This window comes from Leptopilina heterotoma, unplaced genomic scaffold, assembly GCF_015476425.1.
Source record: "Leptopilina heterotoma isolate Lh14 unplaced genomic scaffold, ASM1547642v1 Lhet_237, whole genome shotgun sequence".
Lineage (NCBI taxonomy): Eukaryota > Metazoa > Arthropoda > Insecta > Hymenoptera > Figitidae > Leptopilina > Leptopilina heterotoma.
Genome location: NW_025110953.1, coordinates 99,623 through 118,598, shown reverse-complemented (window position 1 = coordinate 118,598; position 18,976 = coordinate 99,623). Strand labels below are relative to the sequence as shown.

General features: G+C 22.7%; 2 protein-coding genes across 3 annotated transcripts in view; one reads left to right on the top strand and one right to left on the bottom strand.

Annotated features, from left to right (window-relative positions):
• LOC122502775 (janus kinase and microtubule-interacting protein 2-like) overlaps positions 1 to 18,976 on the bottom strand; it is a 205,919-nt gene that overhangs the window by 158,216 nt on the left and 28,727 nt on the right. For both annotated transcript variants that reach the window (XM_043612978.1, XM_043612976.1), the window contains exon 6: positions 11,484 to 11,597. In XM_043612978.1, the coding sequence (XP_043468913.1) occupies positions 11,484 to 11,597 (114 nt within the window). The remainder of the gene's footprint in view (positions 1 to 11,483; positions 11,598 to 18,976) is intronic.
• The window catches only part of LOC122502776, a 50,911-nt gene continuing 36,552 nt past the window's right edge, over positions 4,618 to 18,976 (top strand). The window contains exon 1 of the mRNA XM_043612981.1: positions 4,618 to 4,782. The gene's annotated coding sequence lies outside the window, so the exon portion shown is untranslated. The remainder of the gene's footprint in view (positions 4,783 to 18,976) is intronic.

Genomic DNA, 18,976 nt, shown 5'->3' with positions numbered 1-18,976 from the left:
GATTTTTTAAGAATAATTGAATATCTGTGAAGAATTATATTAATTTTGAAAATAATTCAATTCTTGTGATAAATATTGTTATTTATGAAAATAATTGAATGATTGCGTAGAATTTTATTAACATTTTTTTAAATAATTGAATTTCAGCGAAGAATATTGCTTTTTATAAAGATAATTAGAATTATGACGAGAATTTTTTTTAGTTTTTGAAAATAATTGAATTTCTGAAAAGAATTTTATTACTCTTGAAAATAATTTTATTCTCGTGATTAATATTGTCATTTATGAAAATAATTAAATTTTTCAAAGAATTTTATTAAAGTTCTTGAAAACAATTGAATTTCTGCGATGAGTTTTATTATTTATGAAAATAATTGAATCCATGTAAAAAAAATTTGTTTATGAAAATAATTGAATTATTGAGAAGAAATTTATAAAAAATTGTAAATATAATTGAATTACTGTGAAATTTTTAATATTTATAAAAATACTTGAAATTTTGACGAGATATTTAAAAAAATTTGGAATAGTGTTCTATTCATTTAAACTTGAAATTTTGTAAAATTTAAAATTAAAACCTTTTGAAGTTGATCTATTTATGAAAATTGTCAACGCAATTCTTGTAAAGTTCAATTAATTTAGATATATTTAAATAAAATTATTCATTAAATAATTTATTTATTTTTTGATAATAGTTGTTCAAGATTTAAATTATTTAAAATGAAATTATTGTCAGAAATAGAAAAAATTGAAGGTTTTGTATTAGAATTCGTAGTAATTTTATAGTTTATGAAGTAAACAAGAAAGACACCAGAATGCCGAATTTTCTTATGAATTCTAAAAATTTAATTTTTTCCACTACTCTTAATTAAAATCTCTAACTTTTCCCTGAATTCCTTGACCTGTGGCAACCCTGTTCCACATGAAAATTTTTTTCTATATATATGACAAAAATACTATCTTCGGAAATATTGAAAGAATGTTTGCCAAATTATTGCAGAAACTGCGAAAAATCAAAAAGGAGCATTTCATTTTTTTTCTCCTAATTTACTTAGAGTGGGGAGGATGAAAAAGAAAAGAAGAATTTAAGATGGCAAATTAGAGCGAGCTCACGAAAAATCTTAAAATTAGTGTGGGAAGATATTTTGCGTGGCATGCGGCAAGCATATTTTTTTTTCTCTTTGCTCCAGGTAGTGAAATTATTGTCCGAAAATAATGCACAAGTGAATGTAAAGGATTTTGGACGAAAAATTTTCATTTAAAGTCAGACTCATGCCCTCGGGTCGAATTTTTAATAACTGCCTTTACTGTACGGGTTTCTCTCCTGTGGGAGTATTGCGTGCCAAAGGCAACTAACCACACCCCCTTCAGGGCACACGTTCACAGTCATATAGTGCTCCAGATTGCATTCGCACGAGATCAACGACAGCGATCATTTCTCTTTCAAGGATCTATCTATATACGATCCCTAAACTTCTCCAAGGGTAAATGCTCTTTCAAAAATGCAATCTCATTCTTCCCATGTATTAATATTTTTTAAATGCATATCCACTGAATCAGCCATAGGAAATATTTTGAATTTCTAACATTATGATTCATAATCTTTATTAGTTTATTTTTTTTTGGTTCGTTAGTTCATTCTTTTAGCAGGGTTGCCACAGGTCAGATAAATCTAAAAGTCAAGGATTTTTATTAGAAGTACTGGAAAAAATTAATTATAAAAAAAATTCAGAATTTTTGTGTCTTTTTGTTTGCCTTATAAACTGAGAAACTACCAAGAATTCTAAAATCTAAATTTCTAAATTTTTTCTATTCCTGACAATAATTTATTTTAAATAACTTAATTCTTCAAAAATTGCCATAAAGTTATTACTTATAAATTATTTAATTATTTTTTTCAAAAATTTTAATTTCAATTCTATTTGAAAATTGAAATTACTTACTATTTTAAAAATTTTAACTCAAATCTTTGAAAGAATTTAACTATCTTAATAAATATTAAAATTCTTTTTAAAAATTCAATTATTTTCCAAAATTTTTTTTAAAAATTCTCTTCAACATTTCAGTTATCTTTATAAATAGTAAAATTCTTCACCGAAATTCAATTATATTCAAGAATTTTTATAAAATTCATTGCAAAATTCAATTATTTTTATAAATAACAATATTCATCACAAGAATTCAATTATTTTTAAAACTAGTAAAATTATTTGCAGAAAATCAATTATTTTCAAAAAATCTAAAAAAAAAATATTCGTCAACATTTCAATTATATCTTTATAAATAGCAAAATTCTTAGACAAAATTCAATTATTTTGAGGAATTTTAATAAAATACATTGCAAAATTCAATTATTTTTATAAATAACAATATTCATCACAAGAATTCAATTATTTTCAAAATTAATAAAATTCTTCGCCGAAATTCAATTATATTCAGGAATATTTATAAAATTCATTGTAAAATTCAATTATTTTCCAAAATAACAATATTCATCTCAAGAATTCAATTATTTTCAAAATTAATAAAATTCTTCGCCGAAATTCAATTATATTCAGGAATCTTTATAATATTCATTGTCAAATTCAATTATTTTCAAAATTAATAAAATAATTCGCAAAAATTAAATTATTTTCAAAAAATCAAAAAAAAAATTATCGTCAACATTTCAATTATCTTTATAAATATCAAAATTCTTTGTCGAAATAAAATTATATTCAGGAATTTTTAGAAAAAATTGAATTTTGAAAAGGTTTCAAATTAAAATCTTGGAAAATCTGAATTTTTCATACTTTTCAACTAATAATACTGTAGAATTTAATTTTTTTTAAAAAAGTTCTCGTCAAAATTTCAATTATTATCTTTTAAAATAATAAAATTCTTCTAAGAAATTCAATTGTTTTTAAAAATTTCAATTATTTTTAGAAATAATTAAATTCTTCTCCAAAATTCAATTATTTTCAAATATTTTAATAAAATTCTTTGCAAAATTTCAATTATTTTCAAAAATTTTCCTCAATTCACTGATTTTTAATAGATATCTACTATGCTAATAAAATTTTCCAAAAGAATTCAATTATTTAAAAAAAAAATTATTAAAATTCTACACAAACCTTTAATTATTTTCAAAAAATAATAATTTCGCAGGAATTTCATTATTTACAATTTTTTTTCTAAATTTCTTGGCAATCATTCAATTATTTTCATAAATAATAAAATCTTTACAGGGATTCAATTATTTTAGAAAATAATAAAATTCTTATTAGGATTTCAATTATTTAAAAATTTATTGATAAAATTCTTTATGAGAATTTAATTTTAAGAAACATCCAATAATTCAATAAATTGTTTTTTTTTTGTTTTTAAATAATTGAATTCTAGTAGAATTTTCTCATAAACATTGATTTAAAAATGTATTTCAATTAAAACTTTAAATTATAATTGAATTTTAAACGCTTATTCTAGAGTAAATTTGTCGAAATAATTGAATTTTGAAAAGGTTTCAGATTAAAATCTTTGAAAATTTGAATTTTTACATACTTTTAACTGACAACTCTGTGGAATTATTTTTTTTTGATAAATTTCAATAGCAGATTTTTTTTACATTGGTTTAAGTTTTTATTTTCTAAAATATATTTAATTGAAGAATTTACGAATAATGGAAATTTCGTAAAATTGAATATTGTAAACAAATGGATTTGAAAATTGTCAAAGAACTTTTTCGAAAATTATTAAAAATAATTGATTTTAAGAAGAATTTTAGTTAAAAATTCTTGAAAATAATAATTAAATTTATAATGATTTTATCACTCGGTCATCTTTAATTATTGTAAAACATGCAGAAATCGATGACTCCGAGTCGAAGACTCGGAGTTAACGATATCTTCATGTTTTATAATTATGAAAAATTGAATTTATAGTTTTAAGAAAATGTTCATTTATTTGACTCGGACTGGTTATATTTTTGTCAGTTGGTCCGTAAATAATCCGTAATTTTTCATTTTTGGTCCGTAAAGTCTGAATTTTTAAATACTTTCACTGGTTCGAGCCCTGAACTAAACTAACTTTCGTATCGGATGTTTTGACGGATCCTTCCTCAACAAATAAATTAAGTTAAAAATATTTTCCCAATATTGCATTATGAACAAGGATTTTAAGAAGGTAGTTAAAAATTCGCGCGCATGGAACAAAAAGGTCCACTAAAGATTATCAGTAAGCTCTTTAAAAAAAACATTGTTGAGGGCATTTATATTCGCGCAACTTCTCAATTTCATTCTGATTTAAGTGCATTGCTTTTTGAGGACATCTTATGATTATATATATATACTTTTTCTCTCTCTAGATAAAAATTTGTACATACTCAACGATGTCTTGAGCAATGTCTATAAATATCGTTCATATATATATATATATATATATATATATATATATATATATATATATATATATATATATATATATATATATATATATATATATATATATATATATATATATATATATATATATATATATATATGTATATATAAAATATAATCCGAGAGAGGTGAGCGCAATACTTTGAAGGAGAAAGAGAATGAGAGATATAGAATCAAAAGTGTTTTCAACGCGACGAATAGTGCATTCATTTATTTTGCGGACATAATGTGTCACCCGTGCCCGTTACGAAAGGAAAGTGCGGGCATTCACGGTTTATATATACAAGAACAACAAAAAATAAAATAAAAACAACAACAACACAAATACGATATCGTTATTGCTGTATAAATTGTCAAGAACTTGGTATGTATACAATATAAATATGTATGTACACCTAAGCTCATGAAAAATATAGAAAATTCTTGCGCTCCAGTTAACTTTTAATTTATCATAATAAGAAAAGTAAAAAGAAGAGAAAAAAACAAGCGAGAAATTATGAAACAGTATCATTAGGAACAAGTACCGAATATTTAGATTCATTTTAACGAAATTACGGATATTGTTTATGTAGCTACAATTAAATATATTTACAATTATAGTTGCAGTATTGTAGTTGCAATTAATTTTATAGTCACAATTAATTATAGCTTGACCATTAACTAAAGTTACACTTACAAGCTATAATTATAGCTTAATAATTAATCAAAGTTACTAATAATTACTACAAATTACATTAATTAAAATTAAAACGTTGCATTGCTACTAATTGAATGCTCTTTTTGGTCTCAATTCGAGATCCTCGAAAAATTGTGAGCTACAATTGAAAGTTATTATTACCTGTAGGCGAAAATACTAATAAAAGCCACAATTTATTATATTTATTATAAACTTTAGTTACCTTTTGATACTAAAATTTAAAGTTACTATTTTCTTTTCGCAATTACTAATAACAAGTACAATTAATTTTAATTGTCATAAATTTCAGTCTCATTACTCTTCGAAACTCGTACGAAATTCAAAGTTATACTATTAACTGCAGGCAGTATGATAAAAGCTACAATTAATTTCAATAAAAAGCTCTAAATAATATCAAAACTTCAAGGATCACAGTAAACTTTTTAGTGCCCTTTTTCATCTTTTTTTCCCTTTCACACGGATTACCGATAAAAATATAATCAATCGAAGTCAAATAAGATTCAATTATCAAAAAAATTAATTCTACACAATTATTGTTATGCTAAAAGTAAGAAAAATTCAAAATTTCAAAGATTTTAATTTGAAACCTTTTTAAAATTCAATTATTTCTAAAAGCTCATGCTTTAATATTTTTAATATTTTAATTATTATCTAAAACTTTAACTGAAATTCATTTTTAAATAAATTTTTAGTAGAAAATTCTACGAGAATTCAATTATTTGAATATAAAAATAAATAATTGAATTTTTTCTAAAATTGAATTCTCATAAAGAATTTTATCAAATTATTTTTAAATAATTGAATTATTTCGACGAATTATAATAAAATTTTTTGAAAATAATTAGATTTTTCGAGAAATTCGATTAAAATTATATTAAAAATAATTGAAATTCTTTTCGATAAGTTTTATTATTTATAAAAATAATTGAATTTCTAAAAAGTATTTTATTATTTATGAGAATAATTGAATTTATGTGAAAAATTTGATTACATATTTTTGAAAATAATTGAATTCTCTAGAATTATTTTATCAAATTTATTGAAAATAATTGATTTCCTGATCAGAATTTTGTTATTTATGAACTAATAAAATTCTTGCTTTGAATTTTATTAAAATTTTCGAAAATAATTGAATTCCTAAAAAAGAATTTAATTATTTTATGAAAATACTTGAATACCTAAAAAGAATTTAATTCTTTATGCAAATAATAAAATGATTTATTCAATAATTGAATGTTTCTTAAAATTTAATTCTTATAAAGAATTTTGTAAACAAATTTTTAAATAATTAAATTCTTTTGACAAATTTTGATAAAAATTTTAAAAATAATAACATTTTTCGAGGAATTTTAAAATTGTATTAAAAATAATTTAATTTCTAAAAAGAATATTATTATTTATGTAAATAATTAAATCCCTATAAAAAATATTATTAGTTATAAAATTAATTGAATTATTGTAAAGAAATTTATAAAAAATTTGTAGGTAAATAATAATTTAATTCCTGTAAAATTTTTATTATTTATAAAAAAAATGAAATGTTTGTGTAGAATTTTATTAAAATTTGTTTTAAACAATTGAATTCTTTTGGAATTTTTTTTTTTAAGGGCATTTGAACCTTGATGACGTTACAGTTTGTGCAAAGCATGTGTGACGTCATCAAGGTTCAAATGCCCTTAAATAGTAGATTTTGAAAAACATTGAATTGAGTAAAATTTTTAAAAATAATTGAATTTCGGAAAATTTTATTATTCATAAAGATAATTGAAATTTTTACGAGAATTTTAAAAAATTGTTAAACTAATTGAATGTCTGAGATGAATTTTATTATTTTTGAAATTAATTGAATCTCTGTAAAAAATTGTATTATTTATCAAAATAATTAAATTATTTCGAAAAAATTTATAAAAAATTTGTAAATAATTGAATTGAGAAAAATTTTGGAAAATATTTAAAATTTTGTCAAGAATTTTATTAAAATTTATTGAAAAAAATTCAATTTCGGAGAAGAATTTTATTATTCATAAAAATAATTGAAATTATGACAAGAAATTTTATAAATTTTTTTTTAAATAATTGGATTTATGTGAAGAATTTATAAAAAATTTGTAAACAATTGAATTCCTGTAAAATTTTAATTATTTACAATAATAATTAAATGTTTGCGAATAGAATTTTATTAAAATTTTTTAAAATAATTGAATTTCGGAGAATTATATTATTTATAAAGATAATTGAAATTTTTACGAGAATTTAAAAAAATTTGTAATTAATTGAATTGCGGAATATTGTTTAAAATAATTTGAATTTCGAAGAGGAATTTTATTTTTTATAAAGATAATTGAAATTTTGATGAGAATTTAAAAAAAAATTTTTAACGTTAGTAATTTAATTTCTGCGAAGAATTTTATTACTTTTGAAAATAATTGAATTTCTGCAATCATTTGTAACTTCTCCAAAACTTAATTCTTTTTAGTGTTTTTAACTAAAATTCTTTTGGTATTCTGGAATTTTTCTGAATTTCGAATAACATTTTTGTAATAACTACTTTTGTTTGAAAATTTCAATTTTACTATAACCGAAGTAAAAATCACTAAAAATTATAGTAAATTTTACTTCGGACTTAGTGAAATTTCCTCCAAAAATTGTAAAATTTTCCATTAAATATTGCACCGGATGAAAAAGGGGAAAAAAGTAAAAAGATGGGGTTAGATAAAAAGATGTCCGTTTTCCCTGGGATTTCATTTGTCTAATTATTTTATTCTCTTGTTTTCGTAATTTTTTATTTATTATCCTTGTGCTGTTGTTTATATTCACCATTTAGATAACGGGTTTATTGTATAGAGATGATTTATACAAATATACACCCCCAACAACACTCAAGAATTGTGGGAAGTCATTTAACAGTTATATTTTAGTATTGAAATGACCTCTAAAGTCTTGTCTTGTCAAAGTCCAGTACTTATTTTCTTTTATTTTTTTTTTATATATTTTCCTTTTTCTTCGCTCGCAAATATGATAAGGATTGCAAAAACCGTTATTTATCTAGATGGACGACACCCTTTAAGAATTATATGTGTCAAGAGCATAATTATTTTTTTTTCCTATGACGTGAGTCCTGAATAAAATCTAACAATGTTCATTTATCAATAATGGTTTCACCTTTCAATAATAAATATCTGCCATGAAACATTAGATCGAGAATCATTATTTATTTATACATATATAGTAAAACACTTAATAAGATTCGCCATTTAAGGAAAAACAAAATCTTGTTTCTAACACCCGAATATGGTATTCAGTATATTATATAGGTGCGCAGTAATAATAACCCATCGTTCTAATTTCTATTCAGTAAAATTTCTAAATTACACTCCATTTTCCATTTTGAACCCATTATCCCGATTTATATATGTTGAGTTCATGATTTTTAACAAGAATCATTCTTATAACGATAAGTGAAAGTTACTTGACAATGACATAAAAAAAAAGAAAAGAAAAAAAAACTGCAATCAACTATGAAAACTTTATAATTGAAACGAAAGTCCATTTTTCATAGTGACGCTTCCGTTTGCAATATGTTTGAAGAAAACAAGATTAACTACGCAATAAATGACATTTTCAAAAGCGAAATAAAAAGAAATGAAAAGTTCTCTTTAATAAAAATAAATATTAGTTGTTCTCTAAATTTGGATTATTAGAATTAGTCATTTTAATTAAAGACTCATTTTTTGTTACCTAATTTAGAAGAGCAGAAAATTACAATTTCTATTTTTTTTACAAAAAATTTTACTAAAAATAAAAGTAAAATTTATCATTAAAAATATTTAAACATCTCTATATTAATAAATTAATAATCGCTGTATTCCGGTAATCTGTTTGCAGTTTGAAGTTAAATGTTTGTTTTTGCTTTTTGTTTCCCAATTATTTTGATAATTTTTCTCATTAATGTTTCGAATTTTAAAATTAATAAAATTTAATTCAATGCTTTGAAGATTCAAAAATACCAAAAATTAGTTAAACCAAATTTTTTATCAATTAAGAATATTTTTTTATATTATTTCTTACTTATTTCTTTTCTAATTTTGAATCTGCAAATAATTGAATTCTTACAAAGAAATTTATTCAATTTTTTCAAAATAATTAAATTCCTTGATAAAAAGGAAATTAAAATCTTTAAAAATAAGTTAATTCTTACGAAAAATTTAATTAACATAATATTAAAAATATTAAATTCTTATAAAGAGTTTTATCCAAATTTTTAAAAATAATTGAAATTTTACGAAGAAAGTTATAATTTTTAAATTAAAAAATTCTATTCTTAAATAATTGCATTCTTTATAAAAATTTTATTACATCTAATAAAATTAGTTTAAAATAATTGCAATTATTGAATTCTTTAGAGAAATATTATTAATTATGAAAATAATTGAAATCTTAGTATGAATTTTATCGAAATTGTATTAAAAATAAGAGAATTCTTATAAAGAAATTTACCAAAATTGTTCAAAATAATTTAATTCCTGCAATAAATTTTATTATTTAGGAAAAGAATTTAATTTTTTCAAAAAATTCAATGAAAATTTTTTTTTCTAATATGAATGTTATTAAAATTTTTCAAAATATTGAAATTAAAGTTTTTCGTAAGAATTTTATAAAAATTAATTCAATTCTCATAAATAATTTTATCAACATTTGTTTTAAATAATTGAATTTATGCGAAAAATTTTATTAAAATTTTTTTTAATTAATTAAATTCCAGCGAAAAATTTTATAAAGTATGAAAATAATAGAAATCTTGTTAAGAATTTTATTAAAATTTTCGAAAATAATTGAATTTTTCAAGAGGAATTAAATTAAAATTTTATTGACAATATTTCAATTCTCATAAAGAATTTAATCGGAAGTTTTGAAAATAATTGAATTTTTGAAAAGAATTTTATCAATTTTCTAAAAATAATTGAATTCTTTTGAGATAATTTTATCAAAATTTCTCAAAGTAATTGAATTTCTGCGAAGAATTTTATTGCGGAATTCTTTAAAGTAATAAAATTCCTGCAAAAAATTTTATAAATTTTGAAAATAATTGAAATTTTGCTAAAAATTTTATTAAAATTTTCGAAAATAATTGAATTTTTTAAAGAAATTTAATTAAAATTGTTTTGTCAATTTTTCAATTCTCATAATGAATTTAATGGAAATTTTTCCAAATAATTGAATTTTTGCTAAGAATGTTATCAATTTTTAAAAAATAATTAAATTCTTTTGAGAAATTTTATTAATTATGTGATAATAATTCAATTCTCACAAACAATTTTATCAAAATTTTTCAAAATAATTGAATTTATGTGAAGAATTTTATTTAAATTCTTTTAAATTAATTAAATTCCTGCGAAAAAATTTACAAATTATACGAACATAATTGAAATCCTGCTAAGAATTTTATTAAAATTTTCAAAAATAATTGAATTTTCTCAAGAAATTTAATTAAAATTAAATTAAAAATATTTCTATTTTCATTGAAAATTTTATCAAAATTTTTCCAAAATAATTGAATTTTTGCGAAGTATTTTATCAAATTTTTAAAAATAATTGAATTCTTTTGAGAAATTTTATTAAAATTATATTGAAAATAATTAAACTCCTGGTGAAGAATTTTATTAAAATTTTTGTAAACTATAAATAATTAGTAATTAATTATTAAATAGTTAAAAATTGAATTTTTCAAATTTTGTATCTATTTTGTAAAATTGAAATTAATACCTGTTTGAAAATAAATTTTTTTTTAAAATTATGTATAATAATAATAAATAAAATACCGCGTGATGTGCACAGGCTAGCGTAACATTTGTTAGTTAATAAAATAATATTATAAAAAATTTATCATTAAGTAAATAAGCAAGTTGTTACTTTTTTTTTACTTTTAATTATTCAAAAAAATTAAAATGTAAAAATTCTATTAAAATAATTAACTAAATATATTAGTTTTGAAAGTTATTAGTTCCTGAAGTTATGTTCTATATTTATTTATATTTAATATTTATTCGTTAATTGAATTACGCATTAACGGAAGCACTTACGAATTAAAACTTTTTTTCAATTGTATAGCAAACATATCGATAATAACACTCAATTTTTAAAAATAATTATTAATTTGCGGAAATATTTCCGAATTTTGTAATAAGATTCTTCCGTAATTTCGTTAAAAGTTAAAGTAAATGTAATTAACTTTCAATTGGACATTCGCGCGCGCAAAAAAAGAATAGTCACTTAAAATTTAGTTCACGATTAGTAAAGACGGGAAATGCTTGAATATTCTTAAACGACCTTAGAATACATATATTATAAATAATGAAACATTGACTTACCATTTTAATAGTTTCCGTGCGAAAAATTTTCTGCAAGCCAGCCTGTTCAGCCTCGTGATTTTCATGTTGTACTCGCAACTCTGCTGTTCTCGATTTTTCAGCTTCTGTTGCAATCTGCAAAAAAATGAAAACAATAATTTATAAATAAATAGTTGAACAAAAAGGATGTTTATAAATTTTTTAAATACTTTCACGTAAATTCTTCTGTAACCAAATTTTTGTATTTTTTGTATTATTTAAAAAAATTTTTAATTAAAATTATTAAAGAAACTCCATTATTTAAAAGGAAAATTCAAAGAAATTCTTCAAAATGAATTTAATTAGAATTTTCATGAATTTTAACAAAATTCTCCACGAGAATTCAATTATTTCCCTAAATAATAAAATTCTTCAAAGAAATTCTATTATTATCAAATTTTTTGATAAAATTCTTTGCAACAATTCGCTGATTTTCAATACATTAATTTTAAAATAAAGAAAATATTTAAAAAGAAAAATATATTAAATAAATAAAGAAATAAAAAAGCATGCAACAACTAACTTCAAACTGCGAACAGATTACCGGAAGACAACGATTATTGATATAGAAGATTAGTTGATTTTCTTTTTATTGAATTCTAATATATCGTTGAGTCAAAAAACGCGAGTACAAAAGAAAATTATTTGATTCAAATAACCGATTTTTTGTCTATATTATCAAATAAATATTCACTGAGAAAACAATATATTTGAATCAAACATTCTTTGTTATGCAGCAATTTAATATTTTAGCATTTGGCTAAAATAGTGAAAATTTTCAGAAGTTTGAGGTAAAGATTCCTTTTCCTTGTGGTATATATATATAAATAACCCTAATTTGTCTGAATTGCGATTAATGAAAACAGGAAACATAGTAATTAGTGCAAGACAGAATTGTTTCTTTCAATAGTTGATTTTCCCATGCCCTAGTACACGGTACCAGGGTCACAACAATGGAACGTATAATCGAGTTAATTTATTATCGTCACCAACAAGATAGTAATGCTGAAAACCTGTTGCGGAATCAAACACCATTTGCATGTTACATATTAGTGAATGTGAATAATTATTATCTTATCCGACACTTTTGGAATGCGAAGGATCATAAGAGAGTATATACATATATATAGCCTATTCTCTATATCAAACAGTGTCTGAAAATGCATTCCAGTCGATCAGTCTCTCTGATATAATATGTATATACACTTATATTGTATATATAAACATTCAAAAGCCCGACTATATACAACATAATAATTTCTAACAGATCAACGGCCTTGAAAAATTTTACACAATTTTCAACTTTTTCCTGTATATCACTAAGTATCAGACGTAAATATGTTAATTGTTAAAATAAATTTTCTTCTATCGCTGCGAAAAAAATTTTTAACAATAGTGACATACATTCACTATTAACACTGTTTTCTGTTCATTACACAATAACTTTTAAAGACTTGTTAAACGCACTCCGAAGAATGGTACCTAAGAAGCCTAAAAAGCTTCTTAGGTAACAAGAACGCTCCAAATTGATGACAAAAACCCAAATTTGATAATCGCTTCCAAAAATTGTTAAAAAAAATTGTCATGATCCTTTCCTTGATTTCTCTCACCAATTCTACTTTCTTTGACTTTTCCTTGACTTCCCTGATCGTATATTTTAATTTTAGACTCTTCTTCACAAAACCCCAACTCGATTCATTATTTTATACTAGAAAACTAATTTGCGAATTACAATGTGACGACTGCAGCGATCACTTGATTCAATTGTCACATTCTGTTATAAGTGAACGATAACTATAGGACATCGACAGTATTATATTGAACATCTCAATTTAATGACCCTCGTTAAAATTTAAATTTAAAAAACACATCCTAAAACCGGGCATTTGAACCATTATGACGTCACAGTTAGTGGAAAGCATAATGTTCTAAAACTATGACGTAATAATGGTTCAAATGCCCTTAAGGGCAAGTCAGAGTGGAACCGAATAAACCGATCATTGTAGCTCAGCTTAATAATCGCATCCGACTTTGACACCCCCTTAATTACTATACATACGTTTAGTATTATAATAATTAAAAGAGTGTCAAGTTTTATGTTTAATAAATTATAAAAATTAGCATTTTTGTTCCCCTTTTTTACCTGAAATTCGAGTACGAAAGTACATAAACTCGAAATTAGTGAAGCGTCTTGCTAAAAAAAATAGCAATTCGCCGCACATAATGCCACGGTGTAAAAAGGATTTATAACATAACCGTCAACGTTATGCGACAACCGTAAACCGTTACCAACATTCATGAATGCGAGTGCTCGCGGAAAGAATAAGAAAGTCGGCGGTATGATTGGACGAGTATAGTTTCATAAGTTTTTAAGAAGAAAAAAAAGTACATTTCCAATGAAGAAGTCGCTTCATCAATGCGTATATATCCCGATGTGAAAATATCGAAATGACCAAATAGAGGAAGTCGCAAAAGAAATGCCTAGATAATAGCGCTCGTTTACCAGTTTTGTCATAAAAGAAATAAAACTAGATGTATTCTTGTGTGTGTTTTGTGTATTTTGTGTGTGGTCAAAACCACGCCTGCGTGTGGTCTTTCAGCTCTACTCTCGCCGACAAATAATAATCACACCAAAGGCGTCCGTTACCGACACATGTATAAATTTAGAAAACGTAAAATAAATTTTTATTTCAATTAACGTAGGGATTTTTTTCTTTTGGATTTTAATTAGATTTGACAGCAACTATCATAACTAAAACGAGGTTTTTACCTTTTTTTCGTTATATTACTTACTGTAACTTAAAAGCATAGAGGAACTGTAATTATTTAATTTAATTAATCACCTTGTCTTCTCTAGTTTCTATCCAGTTTCTATCTAGTTCCACTCATTGTTGTTTGTTATCTAGTAGTTTTTATCTAGTTTTCGATCTAGTTTAAATAATTTTTTTCAGATTATAGGACAAAAAATCCAATCTAAAAAATCTGAATCGAAAAATCCAAGAAACAAGTCCAAAGTACAAAAAAATCCAAAATAAAAAAATTCAAAATAAATCAAAGCGTTCTAAATAAATAATGAAACACGTGAAAAAGCCACGTTTTTACTTATTACGCTATAATATCGGAATTTAAAATGTTAATGTTAAAATCGCAGGATTTTTACTATTTTTCCGGATACATTTTTTTCAGTTTCATTCTACCTGCATTATTTTTAATTCAGTAATTAATTAATTAACTAAAAAAATTTTAAACTAGATAGAAATTAGATAAAAAGTACCTTAAAATAAAAAAAAAAACTATTTAAAACTAGCTAGAAGCTATTTGATATAAACTGTCATTAACTATCATTGAATAGAAAAACTGCTTTTTTAAACATTTAATAGGGTAAGTGTACCAATTGCCGAGGGTGTTCCATTTGTCGATGTTACCATGGTAATAACCAAAAAATATTGTCTAAAATGTCTCATTTGTTTGTTTATATAATATTAATATATTTTTTTCACATTTATAACGCATAAAAAAATTAATATTTATTACTTTTTTTGATTTACAATGTGCTACACTGTTTAAATAAAATTCAAAGTTTGTTTACTCGACAACAGGAACCATCCTCGACAATTGGTACGTTTACCCTATGAACTGCAATTAACTAAAATAATATAATTTAAACAAGATTACTGTCAAATAAAAAAATTGTTTTTAAAATTAGAAACTATTTGATACAAACTAACATTAATTATAAAAATTACTTAAACTAGACGTAAACTAGAAACTACCGTAAAATAAACAAAACTATTATTTAAACTAGACAGAAACTAGAGAGAAAATATTTAAAATAATCTATACCATTTAAAACTTGTTGGAAACTATTCGACACTATTACAATCTTAGGGGCCATTCAAGTATTACGTAAGCATATTTTTCAGGTTTTTAGACCCCCCCCCCCTCCCCCATGTAATATTTTTTAAATGCATTAGCGCCATTTTTTCTAATGGAAATAAGCAATAGCTAGACCCCCCTCCCCCTTAAATGCTTTAGTAATACTTGAATGGTCCCTTAGAAAATTATTATTTATACTAGATAGAAACTAGATAGAAACTAGAGAGAAACTTGATAGAAACTAGATTAAAACTAGTTAATAAAAACTACCATCAACTAGAAAACCTATTGTTTTAAACTAGAGAAAAATTAAAGACAAAATTGTTGATACCATCAATTCGAAAACTACTATTTAAAATTAGTTACAAACTATTTTATATTATCTAAACTAGTTATAAACTAATTTATAGAAACTCCTATCTACTAACAGACCCTTTTGTTTTTAACTAGATAAAAACTGGTTTTAAGAAACTACTGTAAAATAAAAAAAAATATTACTTAAAACCAGGGAGAGAAACTACTATTAACTAAAAATACTTTTTTTTAAACTAGACAGAAACTAGATACAAACTGTTTGATGGAAACTACAATCAGCTTCAGATACTATTATTTTAACTGAATGAAAATTAGACAAACAATTTTTAACAGACTAAATAGAAACTATATCAGCAATTAAAAAACTTGTTATTTATAAACTAGATATAAACTAGGTGATCGAAATTATTAGCAAGCAAAAAAATATATAAAATTAAACAAAAACTACCCTAACTAAAAAATTATAATTTCAAATAAAAAAAAGAATTTTATACAAACTGAAATTAACTAAATTACTCAAACTAGTACAAAATATTACTCAAACTAGATAGAAACTGGATAAAAACTAGAAAAAAACTCCAAAAAAACTAGTCGATAAAAACTAAAAAAAATTAAATTAACATCATATATTAAAGATCTTATTAATAGAAGCACTATTTATGTTTGTTCAATACATATATATTTTCCCGCTCGTTTACTACTTCATTCGACTATATTCCCCGTGAATAATGATCTCAATAAATTTCCTTTAATTTCTCGATAATACATACTAATTTTGAGGAAAGGAAATATCACTAAATCTCACACCGAATTGAAAGATACAAGGGAAGATAAAAAAGTGTTTGAAAAAACGCCGAAGAAATAGAGACCACACTTGATTATCTGGTATTTCTTTTTTTTTTTCTTTTCTTTTTTTTCGGGGGAAATTTATTACGGACAGAGAACGAGAAGTCATTTATATAAATGTGATTGACAAAAATCGATAAACTATTTCCTGTTTTCTAGATTTCCTTTCTGATTAAAATTCTTTTTAACTATACCGAATAATAGATATATTTTTTTTTGTTTCTAAGTACTGTGTATATATATCTATTATTTAAATTCGAAGACTCAACATTTCAAATTACTCTTCTCTATTTCAATTTTTTTAACTTTATATATTTATTATTTTTTAAATTAATTATTAAAAATGATTTATTTAACATTATATTATTATTTTTTTTTAACATTATATTTATTATAATTATTTTATAATTATTTTTCATTGATAATTATGATTTGAAATCAACAAAAAAAATATTATTTAAACTAGATGAAAACTAGTTTATAGAAGTTACCATCCACTAAAAAACATTTACTATAACTTTGAAAAATTTTATTATTAATTACTATTATAATTATTCTACTATGCTTTTTTATTAAATATAATTTTATAATTTTATTGTGAATAAAATTATAATAATTATTTAACAATAATTAATAACAATGACTTTTTATCTACAAAAAATAATAATTATTGATCATTAAAAAATATATTTAAGCAGAATAATTATTGTTCTTTTTCTGTATTCAATAATGCTTAACATTTTTTTATTGTTTACAAATAAATATATATTATAAAAATAAAATATTTTTAATCATTTATATAGGGGAATGTAGTCAAGGTTGGCCTACTGTCTAGGTAGGCCACTCGCGTTTTTTTGTCAAGTTCACTAGCGCCACCTACGCGCATTTTTGTCGAAGCTTGTCTTAGTGAAACCTAACTTTTTGTTCAATTACATTTTCGGAAAATCGAAAATTGTGTTTTCTGTGACGTCGGTACAAAAAAAGCTCAAAAAAAGTTTTGTGCATAATGTGAAAAACCATTAATAAAAGATAAAAAACAAATTGAATCGTCAAGGCAAGTATGCAGAAAATTTGTGGGACTCATGGTTGAAAGGAAAACAAAGTAAAAAATCGAATCCCGAAACGTATTTCTTTATGGTTACAACAATTCGGTAATGTTACTTACTGTCAAGGTCGGCCACTATGTGTTTAAAATGCGCAAAGTTGAGGACGAGCTACTTCATTTGCAAAAACTGCAATTCTGTATAACTCATAATATAATTGATCATCTTATTAATATTTTTATTTAATTTTATTAATATTTTAGTGCAAAACTTTTTTTTATTTATATTTATTTTTTTATATTGTTTATTGTTATTATTTTGTTATTTCATTAAGTTACAAACTGTAAACAATAAAGAATCAATTTTCCGTAACTCCAAACATGTTATTTTATTTTTTAACGATTAATGCCCTTTGAATTTTAAACATGGCCGACCTTGACTGTAATGGCCAACCTGGACTACAAATTTTTTTTTTTTTAAATCTTTATAACTTTTTCATTTTTAAACCTGTCAATTTACTTTGTACAGAAAAAATGTTCCTATTAAACAGGACTTTCCAACCATATACTTCAATTGTCCAAATTCATTTTTAAAAAAAAGTTATAAACAAAAGTCAAAAAGGTGGCCGACCTAGACTATGTTCCCCTACAAAATATAATAATCGATTTAATATAGAATTAATTAAAAATAAAAAAAATAAATTAACTAGTGTTAACAAATTAAAATTAATAATAATTATTACGAAGTTATAGCTTAACAATAATTATTATTAATAATTACTATTGTAATAATTACTATTATTATATTGTAATAATAATTATTATAATAAATTCTTTTTTATTATTAATAATTTCGTAAATATTATTCTGAAATTTTTTTTTTGTTGGACAAAATCTTCAAATAAAAAAGAAAACCTAAGAAATTTTATTTACCTGCGCAAAAAATTAAAAAACACTGTGATCTTATTTTTATGTCACTGACCTTTAGGAAATTGAAAACACTACTAAAATTTAGTTTTCTTTTCTTTGAATATTTAATTTGCAGTAACTAAAAGATATTGTCATTGAAAACATTATTGACCTCTGCATTGATCTCTAAACACTATTATTTACATTTACCACTTTGACTTATATTTATTGCACGATGAAAGTGTATAGTAAGAGATAAAAATAATTTAAAAAAAAAGAAATAATAAATTCTATCTCTCAGATCAATTATTGTGAAAAATAAATTATCAACACTTTATATGTCGCAAGTGGAGTAGAAATTTGCCTCGAAACGAAATTAATTTTTTTTCTATTTTTGTTGTACTATTTATTTTTACTTTTCTTTCACTATTTTTGATCCTTTTCTATTTTTCATAAATCCTTCAACTTTTCCAAATAAATAAATAAT